Source organism: Aedes aegypti, chromosome 2, assembly GCF_002204515.2.
Source record: "Aedes aegypti strain LVP_AGWG chromosome 2, AaegL5.0 Primary Assembly, whole genome shotgun sequence".
NCBI classification, from domain to species: Eukaryota; Metazoa; Arthropoda; class Insecta; order Diptera; family Culicidae; genus Aedes; species Aedes aegypti.
Genome location: NC_035108.1, coordinates 442,749,203 through 442,766,423, shown reverse-complemented (window position 1 = coordinate 442,766,423; position 17,221 = coordinate 442,749,203). Strand labels below are relative to the sequence as shown.

The window sequence follows — 17,221 nt, the reverse complement described above, 5'->3', positions numbered from 1 at the left end:
AGTTTTGACGACAAGGAGTACAAACCTTATCCGGGTGGGAATCGTCAACGATGCAGTGCAGGGCGTTGTCGGTTCGTGCCAGCCGTCCCGAGAGGGACAACAGCAGCATGGTGATGTAGCCGACGTCGTCGACGTAGGAACGGAACTTGGACGCATCGCTGGGCCGAACCTTTTGGGCCACCTTCAGAGCGACGTCGTTGCCGAGCATGTCGTTGGCGTTGCTCTCCTCGGCGATGCTCGTTTGCTCGTTCGACAGGACTAGTAACTTTTTGCCAAGACGTTGGACGAGCTCCTCCTGGAATGGTAGAATGGAAATGGGAGATATTTAGAATGGTTCATACTTGGATCTCTTTTGGTTTAAATTGTAGAATTGTACATCCCCTTTTTGATTTTTATAAGTATCATGTATTATTTCATCCCAATAGCCAATCAAAAACTTTCAATCAACCAAATAATCGGATTAGGCGATAAATCTGAATGTTATCTAAACATTTATTGGGCCCATAACTAGATCTAATCGCCAACACTTAATTATGTTTGATGTTTCAAAAACCACAGCGGCGGTAATCGATCAGAACGTGATGTTGGCCATATATCGGAAAGCAGATGATGTTTGTTTTCAGTGGGAACAAGTAAGCGATTGAGTCTAAGATCAACATCAACTAACGATCATCTCTATGACATAGAAATATCCTTTACAAGATGTAAAGATAGTCATTGATGATATTAATTTTGTTACTACAGTCGACTGTCCACATCTAGATGCTCTACATGATTCTACCCCATTACCCCGAATCCCATTACCCCGAATGCCATTAACCCGAACGCCATTACCCCGAATTCAAAAACCCCGAACGACCCATCACCCCGAATGACATTACCCCGAATTTCAAAATCATTGGAAAATGTCATTAATATCATCATGTGAAGATAATTGTGAATTCGGGGAAATAGCATTCGGGGTGATGGAATTCGGGGTAATGGTGCATTCGGGGTAATGGAATTCGGGGTGATGGGATTCGGGGAAATGGCATTCGGGGTAATGGGGTAGAATCGCTCTACATCTCGATATCTCTACCTACACACTAAGCTCATTACGGTGAATTTCACCGTAATCTCAACAGCTGATCAGTTCGGTGAAATAATACACCGTAATTTCGTGTGATTTTTTACCGAATACTGTAAAAAATTACCGTACTCCGTTAATTTATTCCGGTGATTTTTTACCGAATACTGCAAAAATTACCGTACTCCGTTAATTTATTTCACCGAACTGTTCAGCTGTTGAGATTTCACAGGAATCCGTAAAATAATTTAAATTATTATTTTGTTGGTGTTACATCAATTAATTTGATGAAACCTCGTTAACGATGTTACGCCAATTTACTCGGTCCATGGCTGTGTCTCTCCAACCTCGATTTTGGCCCACGTTCTCCAGATCTTGTTGCACCTGATCAAGCCACCTCGCTCGCTGTGCTCCCCGCCTTCTTGTGCCAACCGGATTCGACACGAACACAATCTTTGCAGGATTGTTGTCCGGTAGTCTTGCAACATGCCCCGCCCAGCGCACCCTTCCGGCTTTCGCAACCTTCTGGATACTGGGTTCGCCGTAGAGCCTAGCGAGCTCGTGGTTCATTCTCCGCCGCCACACACCGTTTCTCCTGCACTCCGCCAAAGATCGTCCTAAGCACCCTTCGTTCGAACACTCCAAGTGCTTGCAGGTCCTCTTCCAGCATGGTCCATGCTTCATGTCCATAGAGGACCACCGGTCTTATAAGCGTTTTGTACATGGTACATTTGGTACGGGGGTGAATCTTTCTCGACCGCAGCTTCTGCTGGAGCCCATAGTAGGCGCGACTTCCACTGATGATGCGTCTCCGTATTTCACGACTAACGTTGTTTTCAGCCGTTAACAAGGATCCGAGGTAGACGAACTCATCAACCACCTCAAAGTATCCCCGTCTATCGCAACACTGCTTCCCAGGCGGGCTCTGTCGCGCTCGGTTCCGCCTATTAGCATGTACTTTGTTTTTGACGCATTCACCACCAGACCGACTTTTGTTGCTTCACGTTTCAGGCGGGTGTAGAGGTCTGCCACCGTTCCAAATGTTCTGCCGACAATATCCATATCATCCGCGAAGCAAACAAATTGGCTAGATCTTGTGAAAATCGTACCTCGGTTATTGAACCCGGCTCTCCGCATGACACCTTCTAGCGCGTTGTTGAACAGCAGGCACGAAAGTCCATCACCCTGTCGAAGTCCCCGGCGGGATTCGAACGAACTGGAATGTTCGCCCGAAATCTTCACGCTATTATGCACACCGTCCATCGTTGCTCTTATTAGTCTTGTGAGCTTCCCGGGAAAGCTGTACTCGTCCATGATTTTCCATAGCTCTTCGCGGTCGATGCTATCATAAGCCGCTTTGAAATCGATGAACAGGTGATGCGTTGTGACTTGGTATTCACGGCATTTCTGGAGGATTTGCCGTACAGTGAAGATTTGGTCGAGCGGCCGTTGATGAAACCAGCTTGATAACTTCCCACAAACTCATTTGTTATTGGTGATAGACGACGGAAAATAATCTGGGATAGCACTTTGTAGGCGGCATTCAGGATAGTGATCGCACGATAGTTTTCACATTCCAGTTTGTCGCCCTTCTTGTAGATGGGGCATATTACCCCTTGTTTCCACTCCTCCGGCAGCTGTTCGGTTTCCCAGATTCTGACAATCAGCCGGTGCAGACAGGCGGCCAACCTCTCCGGGCCCATTTTGATGAGTTCAGCTCCAATACCATCTTTACCAGCGGCCTTATTATTCTTGAGCTGGCTGATGGCATCCTTAACTTCCCTCAATGTGGGGGCAGGTTGGTTTCCTTCATCCGCCGTGCTGACGTAGTCACTTCCTCCGCTGTCGTGACCCTCGTCGCCTCTGTTCTCCGTGCCATTCAGGTGTTCATCGTAGTGCTGCTTCCATCTTTCAATCACCTCACGTCCGTCCGTCAAGATGCTTCCGTTCTTATCCCTACACATTTCGGCTCGCGGCACGAAGCCTTTTCGAGATGCGTTTAGCTTCTCGTAGAACTTTCGCGTTTCTTGAGAACGATGCAGCTGTTCCATTTCTACACATTCCGCTTCTTCCAGGCGGCGCTTTTTGTCCCGGAATAGGCGGGTTTGCTGCTTCCGTTTTCTTTTATATCGCTCCACGTTTTGTCGCGTTCCTTGCTGCAGCATTGCATCCCGCGCTGCATCCTTCTCCTCCAAAACCTGCCTGCATTCTTCGTCGAACCAATCGTCACATGTCCTCCTTTCCACGTACCCGACGATGCTCTCGGCTGCGTTGTTGATGGCTGCTTTTATGTTGCTCCAGCAGTCTTCAAGAGGGGCTTCGTCAAGCTCGCCCTCTTCCGGCAACGCTTCCTCGAGATGCTGCGCGTATGCGGCAGCGACGTTCGGTTGAGCCAGTCGCGCTAGGTTATACCGAGGCGGGCGTCGATACCGTACATTGTTAATGACGGATAGTTTTTGGCGCAGTTTCACCATCACCAGGTAGTGGTCGGAGTCAATGTTAGCGCCACGATAGGTTCTGACGTCGGTAATATCGGAGAAGTGCCGTCCATCGATCAAAACGTGGTCGATTTGTGATTCCGTCTGCAGTGGTGATCTCCAGGTGTATCGATACGGGAGGCTGTGCTGGAAGTAGGTGCTGCGAATGGCCATGTTCTTGGAGGCGGCAAAATCTATCAGTCGTAGGCCGTTCTCGTTCGTCAGCCGGTGGGCGCTAAGCTTTCCAATCGTCGGTCTGAGCTCCTCCTCCTGGCCAACCTGAGCATTTAGATCTCCTATGATGATTTTGACGTCGTGGCTTGGGCAACTATCGTACTCGCGTTCAAGCTGCGCGTAAAAAGCGTCTTTATCATCATCAGTGCTTCCGGAGTGAGGGCTATGCACGTTTATGATGCTGAAGTTGAAGAACCGGCCTTTGAGCCTCAACTTGCACATTCTTTCGTTGATCGGCCACCACCCGATCACGCGCCTCTGCATATCACCCATCACTATAAAAGCTGTTCCCAGCTCACGTGTGTTGCCGCAGCTCTGGTAGATGGTATGATTACCTCTAAACGTTCGCACCATCGAACCTGTCCAGCACACCTCCTGCAGCGCTACGATGTCGAAACCGCGAGTCTTCAGTACATCGGAGAGTATGCGTGTGCTTCCGATGAAGTTGAGAGATTTGCAGTTCCACGTACCGAGTTTCCAATCGCAAGTCCACTTTCGTCGTCGTCCATTTTTTTACGGCTGGCTTGCAGGGCCTGACACCAACCCCCTAGATTTCCGGAGGACCATTTCCCCTAAATGTTCGGAGGGCCATAGTGCGCAGTTTAGCTTAGAGTCCTTCTCTGACACTCGGACGATGATCAGCCGCCCCTGACATGGGGAACAGACGCTGTTGTGAGCCGCTCCTAACATGGAGTACAGACGCTCAAGGATTGCAGAAGCAAAACCCCCCTTCCCTGTCAGCATACGACCAAAGTTCCCACCGGGGTTGGTTACCCGATCTTCCCCAAGGTTACTCGTACCCCGGCCAGTACCACGAGAAGGTAGGGATAGGAGTTGCTGGGCAAGAGGCTAAGGACCACACAATGGGGTCTATTTTATTCCTGTAGGTACGCGAGGTACCAATGGTACGCCATGCCCAGCCATTTACCGTGCCGAATTTCATGACTTGTAAATCATGATTTGGGAATCAGATTTTTATCTGTGTAAGATATAAATTTTATGTTATAATCTTTTGCAGAACCACGTCATGGGTCCTGTGTATTCGGTTCTCTTTGCTTTTTGGTGTATTTCAATAGATACTGATCTGATTTTCTCGCTCCTATTCTTTTCAGACTAAGATTAAATAAGGTTCAACACAGTATACCCGGACAGGCAAGAATTTCAAAATTGTATCTCGAATCGAACAAATTTTGATCTCATCTTTTAATCTGAGATTGGAAAGATGTTTGAAATTTTGATAAATAGGGGAAAAGCACTAAATTTCGGACGGACCTGGTGTAGTGGTTAGAACACTCGCCTCTCACGCCGAGGACCTGGGATCGAATCCCATCCCCGACATAGTCACTTATGCCGTAAAAAGTTATAGTGACGACTTCCTTCGGAAGGGAAGTAAAGCCGTTGGTCCCGAGATGAACTAGCCCAGGGCTAAAAATCTCGTTAATAAAGTCAAACCAACCAACCAACTAAATTTCGACCTACAAGAATTCTGTGCCAATTTTCGGATTTCCATACAAAGTAGGCCAAAATTGTATGGATGGGTCGAAAATTAGAGCTGGGTCGAAAATTGGTGCTTTTCCCCTATCACGGCGCGAAAATTTTGCTTAAGCTTTAAAAATTTGATAACAATTTTTTTTCTAAAAAAAAATGGTTAAAATCGATGTTTTTACTGTTTTTAGTAAAATGTCATACAACGTCATCCATGTCAACAGTACAGTATGCGTGTCTTCAGAAGAAATGTCAAAAATTGACCAAGAGGGCGAAGAACCTGATGCTCTAATTTCCTCCACCTTTCATCTGTAGGCTTAGTAAACATATTATAATATAATATTATAGGTAATCTTAATAAGATATGGTTCAAAACTTCAAGCAGTTTAGTGAAACACCTAGTGAAAACCAAATTTAGTACTCTACATTTTAATCCGCCTAGAGTTTGTATCCTATGGCACATACAGGTTTTCCAATCTTAACTATAAGACCGTATTCAGTGTCATGTACTACACTCTACTGTACGCGACCCTGAAGACGGCCTTACAGGTCGAAATAAGCGTTTCTGTCAAAAGATTAAAATTCAAGTGTTATAAGTGGTATAGTACCTACTGAATTTGAATTTTAGTCACATTATTGCACAGAGTATATCAGATCATTTTCCTCTTCTTTTTTGCATCTGGTAAGATGACGAAATGTGGCGATGGCACCCAATCGTCGGGAAAGTTCCTGTGGTTTCAACTTTCTGACACCTTGGTCATCTTTTCCATGCTCATTCTTCAGATCATTTCAAAATCACAACAAGTTCATTGCAATTTAATCACAACACACAAGTTAAATCCCCTAGCCGTACAAAAAGACACATTCCCTTGACATAAAAATGATTGACTCCAGTATACTATAGAACCGTATCGAATCATTATGCAATAAATTCTCCTTCAACGATCTTCATTACGAGTGGACGAACCGCGCCACGCCAACCTCTCGACCAAACACAAACAATTCACAAAACATTTTCCGACACACATTTTATTCCAAAGAAGAGCGCCACCCGAATGCGCGCGCGCCCGCCAAACGATTGTTACAAATTGGATTCGGATATGCCGAATTAGGCCAAAATGACCCAAACCCAAACAATCACCACCCGCCGCCCCACACTCGATCAACCTCGGCTGCTAAGCGAAGAAAAAACTCTTATTCTTCGTACCAACTTATCCCGTGCACTGCATATTGGCGAAGCCGATGACGGCGACGAGGACGGTGACTTCGGAAGATCGTGTCGCCGATGGGAGTGCAGATCGTGGCCGATCTTGGCCATTATCTCAACGAAGATGCGCTGGCACGCGTTAATTGACCTATCAGCGGCGTGTTTCTCTTTTTTTGTCCGGCCAATTTCGGGAAGATGCGTTTACAAAAGATCGCGCGCGAGACTGTAATTGAACACGTGTTCGTTGACGACGGCGGTTAGTGTGCGACTGGTCGCGATCGCGTTTGATCTGTACTGCGGGCTCGAAGAAGTGGAGATCTAACGTTTCCGCGGCAGGGGTGGTAATTGCCACGGACAATATCCCAAAAAATCAGTAAGTACATCGTCGAAGGCCACGTACCAAGGGACTAACGCGCAGAGCAATCAAAGTTTATGACATCAGAGGGTGATTAAACAATGGTTGGGGTGTTAAATATGTAGGAGGCGATCGATGCACTTGGCGATCTACCTATGAGAGATGCTCTGTTGTTGATCTAAGGAGCCACTCACAACGCGTTCGAGTATGGAAAGGTAAACATTGGGTTGCCGATGCTCAACGAGACTTTCATTAAGCTGCTAATCGAGCTTTGGGTCAATATTTTGCGATCGACGATGGGAGTGATTTTTCTCGTTGCTACACATAGGAGTAACTAGAACAAATTAATGGCCATAATACCAGATTTGAAAAAATCTGGACAAACAATAGAAAAGGGCGCACCGACATTGGTGAGCAATGGCTTTGCAGGACGCTCTTGAGCCCAATTCAACTCGATCTCACTCACCAATATCACTATCAGGAAGAGCTAACACAACGCTTCATGATAGTGGTGTTTGTTTGCGTGGGCGGGCTAAAAAGGGCTCAACAGCAACGTTTTCGAAAATAGGCCTTTTTTAAATGTTTTCAATAGTTTCGACCACGATTGACTCAAATTTCTCCTGTGCGCGCTGTTGACAATGTGCTCAAGATGATGGGTGGTTCAACAACATCTCTCATACAAGTGAATGGAGTGTGAGAATCCATTCAGGAACCATCGCGATCGAAAGCTTCATCTTCATCACCATCAGCGCGCTTATAGCGTGCTATCCATCAGTCGCAGCAGGTGGATTAGCTGACTGCGGGTTGAACCAATGACATTGCCAACGATGGCTAATGAAGCTTCAGAGAGCAAAGAAAGAGAACTGGTGAACTATTAGTAATTGGCAGTTATGCTTCTCGTGTGGCTTCATGATCTTCTCGGTGCAGGTATATGACGAATTGAAGTGATCGAGCGATATAGTGTTTGGGAAAACTTGTTCGTAAACGTGATTAGATGTAATTATCAACTGTCCCGGGGTTGTTCATTTTCACTTCAGCCATTCGAAAAATGTGGTTCGCTGTTCAGGTTTTGCGGTAGTTCAAAGAATACCAGAGTTTAATATTTATCGACAAAGCTTCCGCGTGTTAGGCGGTCGAAAAATATTAGAGAAAGGTGGATAATATCAAAAACCAATGCCGCCGTGTTCAGATAAACTGGGACTGAGATAAGCTAAAGAATTGAACGATTATCGATATTGATCATTTAAGATAGTAGAACTTCATTTACAGACTGGCAATGATTTAAATAAAAGAAGCAACGATAGTGTTGTTGAAGAAGAATATACTCCTATAGGTCTATTATATAAGGGTTGCCGCTGTTCCGGCAGATATAAAAAGGCAGAGATTTAGGAATATTCTCTGACCCGGTCCATCCTCCACACACATTATGTCAATAAGCTAAATTGGCTTGTTTAAGGGTATCCAGTTTTATACATTTCCTGATTCTACGCTAAATATTGAGCCAGAACCCAAAATTTCTAAATTTTCCATGTCCTGGAACTATAATTCAAACACGTTTAAAGTTAGTATGGAAATCACTTTTGAATCACCCCTCGGAAAATTCTACTAAGTGATGAGCTGTCATTATGTGAATTGAAATGTCATTGAGTCTACAGATTTAAATCTTCATCAATTATTTATAATGTCAAAATTAAGATATTGAAGTGCAATTAAATAGTGTAATACTTAAAAGAATGTGCTCTTTCGAACGAATTACGAAAAACTGAAACTTTTTGATCGCTAACCAACCCAATTGGGACCCCATGCTTTCTACGCTTTTTGTTACGCTTTTTGTATGAAACCTCCAAAAATATTATAAGCCTTTTCACTCAATGCTTGACCTACCTTTGTATGCACGACCTTTGTATGGCATTGCCTAAAACTCAAAATCTGCTCAGCTTCTGTAATTCATTAGACCCTAAATTTGACAATTCCCGTTTTAAATCTCGATTTCACCGTAAAAAATATCAAGAAACAATCTAGTGTAATCTAGCAATATGTAATGTTCCTAAATTTCATTTCGTTCGTCCGTGTTTTTTGTTCCAAAGAAGACATTGACTATTTGGCAATATGGAAGCAGATTTCAGCAGTACCACTTAGCAGATCTATCTGCAATTGAGAATTGGAATAGTATCTACAACTTATTAGGTCTTCTCTGAGCTTTCAGAATGTTGCTCAGCACCCGAGAAGCTCAGTTTTCTGAAAACAGTGTAAAGGTTTTATCAGATTAACAGGTTTTATGGACAATTCGAAACAGGACAGAGTTGCTGTCTGATGTTATTTAGTCCCTTAATATCGTGACTTGTGATCTTTGCTTGAAGTTTCATAGTGCTTATCGAGAAAATTTGTGTTATAATTACATATTTGCATAGAACTGACATCGATTACAGTGATGAATTTCTTTCGTTAGTGATTTCAAAATTCCCGATAAGAAGAGAGGCTTTCAATTTATTGCAGGCTTTTCCCTTTTGATTGGAGAATTTTCAAGTCACTTACGAAAGAATTCTTCGACTATAACGCTACCTATGGACCGATGCACGAGTTCACTAATTTGACGTTTGAGCGGTGCCAAATTCACTGGTTTCCATGGTCACATAAATAACACGGCACCGCTAAAACGTCAAATAGTGAACTCGTGCATAGGTTCATACCCAACCATGCAATGGAAACTTTTTGTCTGATTTTCTCTGTTGAATTCATTCACAATTGGTCGGCGTTAAGTCAGAATAGACCAAGTGACCCTTTTTATATTTTAACAAAAATGGACTTAAAGTCTAACGGGTTGTATTTTTTTTACCTCGGTAAAATTTTGGTTCAATATTTCTACACATTCTTGTGTTACCTTCAAACAATACAATGTGAAGTGATGATCATGAAAATTCGTAATCCAAACCTCAGATAGAACGATTTTTTGATGGAATATGTGTACTTTTTCCACTCTGACTGAACGAAAGGCCACCGTTCAGTAAGTTGGTTCACTCTGACTGAACAATTTACAACAAAATATCAATCATTTAATGCTTGCACGGTCAAACTGGGTGCATATCTCTAAGATAAACAGATTATCAAGACCCTTCGACACCAGTATCGTAAATTCATCACTAATCCATATCGTCAATCCCGAAATCAGTGGCATTACGATTGCTAAAAAATTAAGGTTTTGCAGGGTCAGGGCACTGAAGACCAGAAATATTCAAATATGCGTTCAGTCAGAGTGGACCAAGTGAAAATCTTGAGTACTGACCAAAATATACTGGTCCAATGAACGGGTTCTAGGACATGCCATACAATACATCATAGAACTACCATAATCCAATTTTCCCAAGTTTTGTACTTGGTCCCCTCTGACTTAACGCCCACCAATTCATCCATAATCAAGAACTACCAGATGATGAGCAAATTTGATTCTTAAGCTAAGTATGCTGTTCCGCTCAAGAAGAGTAAAAATTTCTGCCCAAGAAATGGACAAGAAATTTTCTACAGTGAGCTCCATTTGAATTGTCATTTTTTTTCAACTGCGTACTGCGATCAAAGAAAAATGCTTTTCTTGAGCATTTCTTGCAAGAAATTTCTCACGCATCGAGATAGGCGATTACTTTTCTGTTGAAGTGCATACACCCGATTCTGTTTTTGCACGGATTTTTTTTTTACACGGCCGTGCAAAAATAGTTTCCATACATTTTTTTTCCAACAAAACCTTATTTTTGCATGAAACGTCGAGAAATGATGTTACTTTTTTGCACGGTTTTTGAAATTTTGAATTGAAAACGCATGCCCCGTGCAAAAACAGAATCGGGTGTACTTCGCTTTAACCAAAAAGGCCATTTTTTATTAAATATGGGAGAATTTACAATCAAGAGATCCCAGCAATCTGTGCGCGTGGACGGACGTTCAAAAAATGTGGTGGTCATTTTTTTGCGAACTAAATGTTGAATTTAGTTACGGTAGAGTTCTGGCTTATCATGCATATTTCAAGTTCCTACAATTTTCGAAAATACATGATTTTTGTGCAAGGTTTCATCAGTGAAAGTGAAGTGAAAATATGATATTTGAAGAAAGATTTAACTTTTTCAGCTGGTTGAAGCTTGTTCGTAAATTGAAGAGCTAGAGAAATTTGATGAAGTGGGAAAAGCCGACCCGAAAAAATCACTTGATTTGGAAGCAGATGATCCTGATTAACAAGACTTCAAGCAGGTGCCCTATTTTAATCAACGAGAAGTGCCTGGACTTACGATTGGAGAAAGAAGACGTTAAACATAAATTTGGTGAGAGAATTCCATTTGATTTTTTTAATGCTTGCAGTGAACAAGTTAATTCTAGCTTCGTGACAAATTTGTGTATGGATTTAACCGTGGATTAGTATTTTATAGCGGCAGTTTCTTCGAGACAGCATCACATTTGCTACTTGAAAAGCCTAAATTTTGATTTTTGACTATGTATGAAAACCTATTCTTGTTCCTGTGTTTTCCATACCTACATTTTTTTTTACTTTGAGAATGTTTTCTTTTCATTACAGAGAGCGAGTAATGGCGCTTAAGCAAAGGCTCTAGAGCAAGGCATGAGGCAGAAATATCTATGTCCCATCCCAGGAATAGGAAAGTTCACTACGATAGAGTGCCCTCTAACACTCTTAGCAAAATCACTCCCACCGATTTTATCTATCCCCTGAAATGAATCGTTTGGTACGGTTGTCCCCGTTTCTTCCTTCGAACAGTTTTGAAATTTTCGTCTATCATATTATTCATGAGTGAACAATCTGATCGCCGCCTATTTCTAAACTGTCTTCAATACAAAGTCTGCACAGTGGTCCTGGCCATTTTAATATGTGCATCATATTACCGATTTGCTGCAAATATTAATGCTGACAAGAAAATTCTGGAAGAAATTACAGAATTTCCAGAATGCTTTTCAACATTGGCTGTGCAAGCGTTTAGAACATAATATAATAGAATAGAATATGGGAGATTTTATAACCAAGAAAATCATGTTTGACCCTTTGTCCTTCCGAAGTTTTTGTTCTTCGATCTTTTTTTCTATAAACTTTTTGACATAGCTCTGAGTGGATGTTATTGACCAGAATTTTGGGTAAGACTCCTGGAGACCTGACCCAAGAAATCCATGTCAAGGTTGAAAACCCCCAAAAAGTTTTCCCCAAGTTTCTAAAAAAGAAAGCAGGGCTTTTTTACGAACGGGCATTTTTGTGTTAGTTTTGAGTGTTGAAAAGAGCTTTAGTTCAAACAATTTGAAGCCTAAAACAGGTAAAGCAAACAAATGAGCGTTCTGTCTATCTTTACTAGACCATAACAGCATAATATACTCTAGCTCGATCCAACTGGAAATAAATCCATTCTTTTTGATATGGCAGTATTCTGGAGGCTATATAGTAATAATTACACTAAAAATTTCTGTCGATGATTCTCAGTTACATTATTGCCTCCAATTTAATGCCAGCCCCGGTTGAAGATGAATTGATCATCATGGTTTAGGAAGGGTGTTGATTAGTAAGGGTGGCAAAATTGGAGGTTTTATTTCGTCTTTGGTAATCCTCTGAGCTGGAGGCTCTGAGAAGCACTTGAAAATCACTAGGAAACCTCTGTAAGCATATAAGACAAGGCCACATTCGACCCGGGACTTCATTTTTTGCGACTAACGAAGAGTTAGAACACTTTACTCATATCTGGCCCGAAGCTGGTCTACCTACTTGAAGTTAAAACATGTAAACTAGTGTCATGTTGGAAACACTTTGATTTGTAATGTGAACCTCTAGAAGCTCCTTGAGTATCCCTCTTTACCCCTCTTGGAACACTTGCGAGCTCCTTGAAAAATCTTGGGAAATCATGTGAACTCTTGGAGAATTGTTCGAACCCATTAGGCGGAGCAAGATGAGCACGCATTGTTTGTGACGTTCTTACCGAAGTTTTTGAGTAAATAATTTGAGGTTCTGATGAAAAACATTGAACTGATATGACGGTCAAAAATTTCAACTAAAATATGAAAATCACAAAGTAAATATTGTCAAGAGTATATACATAGTGATCCAAAAATTTACTTCTTCATATTTGATTTGATTTGATTTGATCAACTGAAAGTGATATTTTTTGGCTGTATAGTTGTAGAACAAACTTCTGTGGATAATCTGAATCAGAATTTTTATCAAAGTTGAAAACTATATCAATTTTTCCATAATTCATTTTATTTTTAATCAATTGGTGCTCAGAAATCATTTAATTTATGTTCTTGCATCGGGTGAAGGCCGGAAACCTCAGAATCAGGCCATTGTCTGGTCTTCTGGCCGGAGTGTCCATACAGACAACAAGCATGTTCTCACAATAATGCTGAGGTTATTTCATGAAGTTTGAGCAGTCACATGCCTTGTTTTTCGCTTTATCCATGTTTGTTTCCTGGTATACCGGAAGTGATTCTAAAATCCAGCATTGGTCATATGGTAAAATTGACAGTATTAAGAGTTAATGTCTTGCATTGGGTTTCCGAGATGAGACTTTCAAGTAGCCGTATATGTTGCTTCGGGTCAAATTAACATCTGTTCTTTGGCCTCAGCTTCTACCCGGAAAGTACCTCCGGAACTAGGTCCCGGCTATCACCATATGCAAGACAATGGACCGATGCACGAGTTCACTATCTGACTTTCGAGCGGTGCCGTGTTATTTACGTTACCATGGCAACGAGTGAATTCGGCACCGCTCAAACGTCAAATGGTGAACTCGTGCATCGGTCCATAAACCAAATGATTTATTCTTCGATTGCTCTGTTACTTTAAGTCTTAAAATATTGGTTGCATTGCTGAAGTTGTAAAAAACTTGGCTAGCGAACACTTATTTCCGGTTGAAAAACATGTCCAGACCTGAACTTCCGGTTAGAAAACCCCACTTGTAGGAAGTCTTACTCATCCCATCCCATGAAAACTGCATTTGAATTAACTCTTTAGTTTCGGAGCACCAGTCGATTGACAATAAAAAGTCTTTCCTGGGGCTTAGATAGTTAACGAAGAAAAAAATATATCAAATCCGAAAACTTATTGGAAGTTGGACGTCTTATTAAATAATAGCTAAAAGTTTAGAGTTGAAATAATGATGTCAAATTTAAGGATAATTACTAATTTCACCACAATAAAAATGTTTAAGTAGGCTTAAATCGAGGCAATTCTTGGGGTGCTCACCTTGCCCCGTCTGACGCAATAATAGTTTGCAAATTCCATAAAAAACGGATTGTAAAAATGCAAGCAAATCTTTTTTACGGGCGGGCGCTTTTTCATGTTAATTTAAAACGTATCCTATATTCAGCTTCAGTGGACTGCTAGTTTACTGACGAATAGATACTTTTAGTGTTAAAATCGACAATTGAGAACAAAAAACTCACCTTCTTCTTGGTCAGATCACAGCAATCGCCATTGATTAGCGTCATCTCGCGGCTGTAGCGGGTCATCAGCTTGGCCTTCGGTTCCGACACTTGAAAGTAGGTCGAACTGGTGGTCAGAATATCCAGCGGGCTAAAAGTGAACACGGAAAAATTAATTAAGCAAAATATCATAAAATGAACGAAGTAAAAATCTCACCTTTCTGTGGACTGACTTCCGGCATCGCCGTCGAGGCATCCTTCTTCATCGGTCGGGGCGCTATTTGAATGTTGAACAGGTCAGAAACATAATCGGAGGACGATTTGAACGTTTTGGGAGCTATACCAGGGTGAAGCAAAGGGAATGATTTGAGGGACGATTAGCGATAAATGGACATACGAAAATTATAATGCAGAAATAAAAAACGAAAAAAAAAAGTAAAAACGGAGCACGTGCATCGAAGATGAAAGTACGGAAAGACCTAAATATTTGTCGGCGCATTTATGCTTTAGAGCACCACCGGAACTGATAGTATTTTCTGAAAAGCGACCAGTAATTATCTCGGGTCTCTGGTTGATGGGGTATGAAGGTTGTTATTGTGAATGATCGATCGATAGATCGCCGATCAATCGAAGTAAGCGAGTGAGTGCAACTTTCACGTTCACACGGGGAGAGCTTCACGCAGCAGCCAGCAGTAGGCTTTGAGGCGATCAAGTTGGCTAAGGTCGTCGCTTAAGATTCTGCAGCGATGCTTCCACGGCACTATACTTGGGTGTTTTACTATGGGCTATCAGGAGGTCAAAAGTCGAAAAACTTGCATGCTCTAATAAGCTTTCCTTGTTGATTCATTCCTTGGTAAACCCTTGTAACAACTTTGGTTTTATTACGATTATATAGTCCAATTTTTGATTTTAAGTCAGATATATAGCCTGAATCGTTACTTGAGACTTTTTCTATTAACACATTTCTCGAATATTAAACTCTTATCATGCATCAAACCAAATACATCAAATTTATATTACAAAACTCATAAAGAAGATGGCAAACATAATTTTGGCCACCAGATATACGGAAAACTCCTCTAGTGTGCTCTCAGCCTGGAAGCTCGAGAAGAGTGGGAAACACGGGAGAGAGAGGATAATTAAAATTGGGTGAAAATTAATTCGTTTTTATTAAAAGTAGAGCAAATTGAATTAAGTAGAGATGCTTTTTACTGTCGGGAGAATTGCACGCTAACGCCCCTCTGGTTTAGCTTAGAAGATGTGGAAGCACGCAGCCACCATTTGCGCCATTATTATGCGAGTTGGTATCTGATTTTTTGGCGATCGGTAAATTGATTGGGCGAATGCGAATTATACTCCATGGGTATCTATGGGTTAGAGCAGGAGAGTATGCTAGGAGAAAAGGAAGAGTGAAAGGTGTTGTTGGTTTGCCTAATCTGGCGAGATGGAGCACGGGGAGAAATTGGAAAATAACCCTCCCAGAGATGGAATAATCTGACCACTTAAGTGTGTTGTAACTCATAAGGTAGTTTTTGCGACAATTGAATTTGCAATATGGTGAATTGTATAAGCTTATTATCGAACGATATTTGAGGTTGATTAGTTTATGATCTTTACTGGACTGATTGCATATCAATCAAGGATTGAAAAATATGATGTAAATATGATTTTGCAAATAAATGAAAAGCGAATTTAGTACTATACATTTTAATTACTCTAGAGTTTGTATCTTTAGACAGATACGCGTATTTCGACCTCAACCGTAGGGCCGTCTTCAATGTTGTGTACTAGATTCGACTTCGAGTCGCAAGTCGAATCTAGTAAACGACACTGAAGACGGCCTCACAGTTGAGGTCGAAATATGCGTATCTGTCAAAGGGTACAAACAGGAAAACAGGAAAAGACTTCTTTGGTAGGGAAGATTCACAAGTTACATAATATAGTTTTAATATTTTAATAGTTTAGGAATCAGTGTCTCAGGAAAACTTTGCCACTCTTAGTATCGAACCTATCAAAGTTTTTTTTATAATTACGAAAATGACAGTAAAGGTTTTCCAATTCAATTTGTTATGTAAAACATGAATAGGAATATGTCTACAGTTTTAGTGGCGAACTAACCAAAGTTTTTCAATAAATGCATAAGCATAACATTCAAATCGTTGTTACAAAAGAGATCTATTTTTACATATATAACTCATTTGAAATAGAAGTATGAAACGTGCTCACCATTTGATAAATCATCATTATGAGTCAGGGTAAATTAAAAAGGAACTGAAGATATTTCAGACGAAATTTAACAAAATCAAAAGGATATCCAGAAGTAGTTGTATAGGAGAAGCTTAGAGAACTTCCACGGAAGATGATTCAACAGTTCTCCAGCAGAGGAAAGAACTATTCGTAGTGTCAAATCAATGAACAGTTGTTGTGGTTCCAACTTCTGTAGCACTTTCGTTTAGATGGATTTCTGGTAGAATCATATACAGATTCCTAATAAAATAACGTTCCTTGGAGAATTTCCAAATGTAGAAATTTTGGCAGCCTCCACGTCTCCCGATTTTTTTTAAATTCTTTTTTTTATTTCTGAAGCATTACTCCCGATGTACTTCACGGGTTTCCTTTATTAATTTTAGAAGTTGGTTGATCTCCATTGAACATAATGATTTGACGTGAATTCTCAGTCATTTTTTTTGCAGACGACGAGGTTTTTTTACGAGCACTATGGCAAATTTTCGGTTAGATTATCCGCATATTATATACGATAAATTTCAAAAACAACCTTAGAAATTTTGAACACAATGTAAATCATCACATAATGTTCGTGTTGTGTTGCTGTTTTACCGAAATAACTTTATTTATTTTTGGGGATTGGTAATAATTTTTTGGAATTGGAGAATACATTGAAATTTACGATGTCTTAACGAAATTCCTTACGCAAAGCTTGCACATTTTAGGATTTTGAATTATTATTTCTAAAGTGTTACTTCTAGAGTAATAGAGTCCTG

General features: G+C 41.1%; 1 protein-coding gene across 1 annotated transcript in view; it reads right to left on the bottom strand.

Annotated features, from left to right (window-relative positions):
• LOC5572054 (protein Shroom) overlaps positions 1–17,221 on the bottom strand; it is an 808,873-nt gene that overhangs the window by 516 nt on the left and 791,136 nt on the right. Inside the window, exons 9-11 of the mRNA XM_021847884.1 lie at positions 14,438–14,556; positions 14,241–14,372; positions 26–295 (exon numbers count right to left, since the gene is read on the bottom strand). Of these exons, the coding sequence (XP_021703576.1) occupies positions 26–295; positions 14,241–14,372; positions 14,438–14,556 (521 nt within the window). The remainder of the gene's footprint in view (positions 1–25; positions 296–14,240; positions 14,373–14,437; positions 14,557–17,221) is intronic.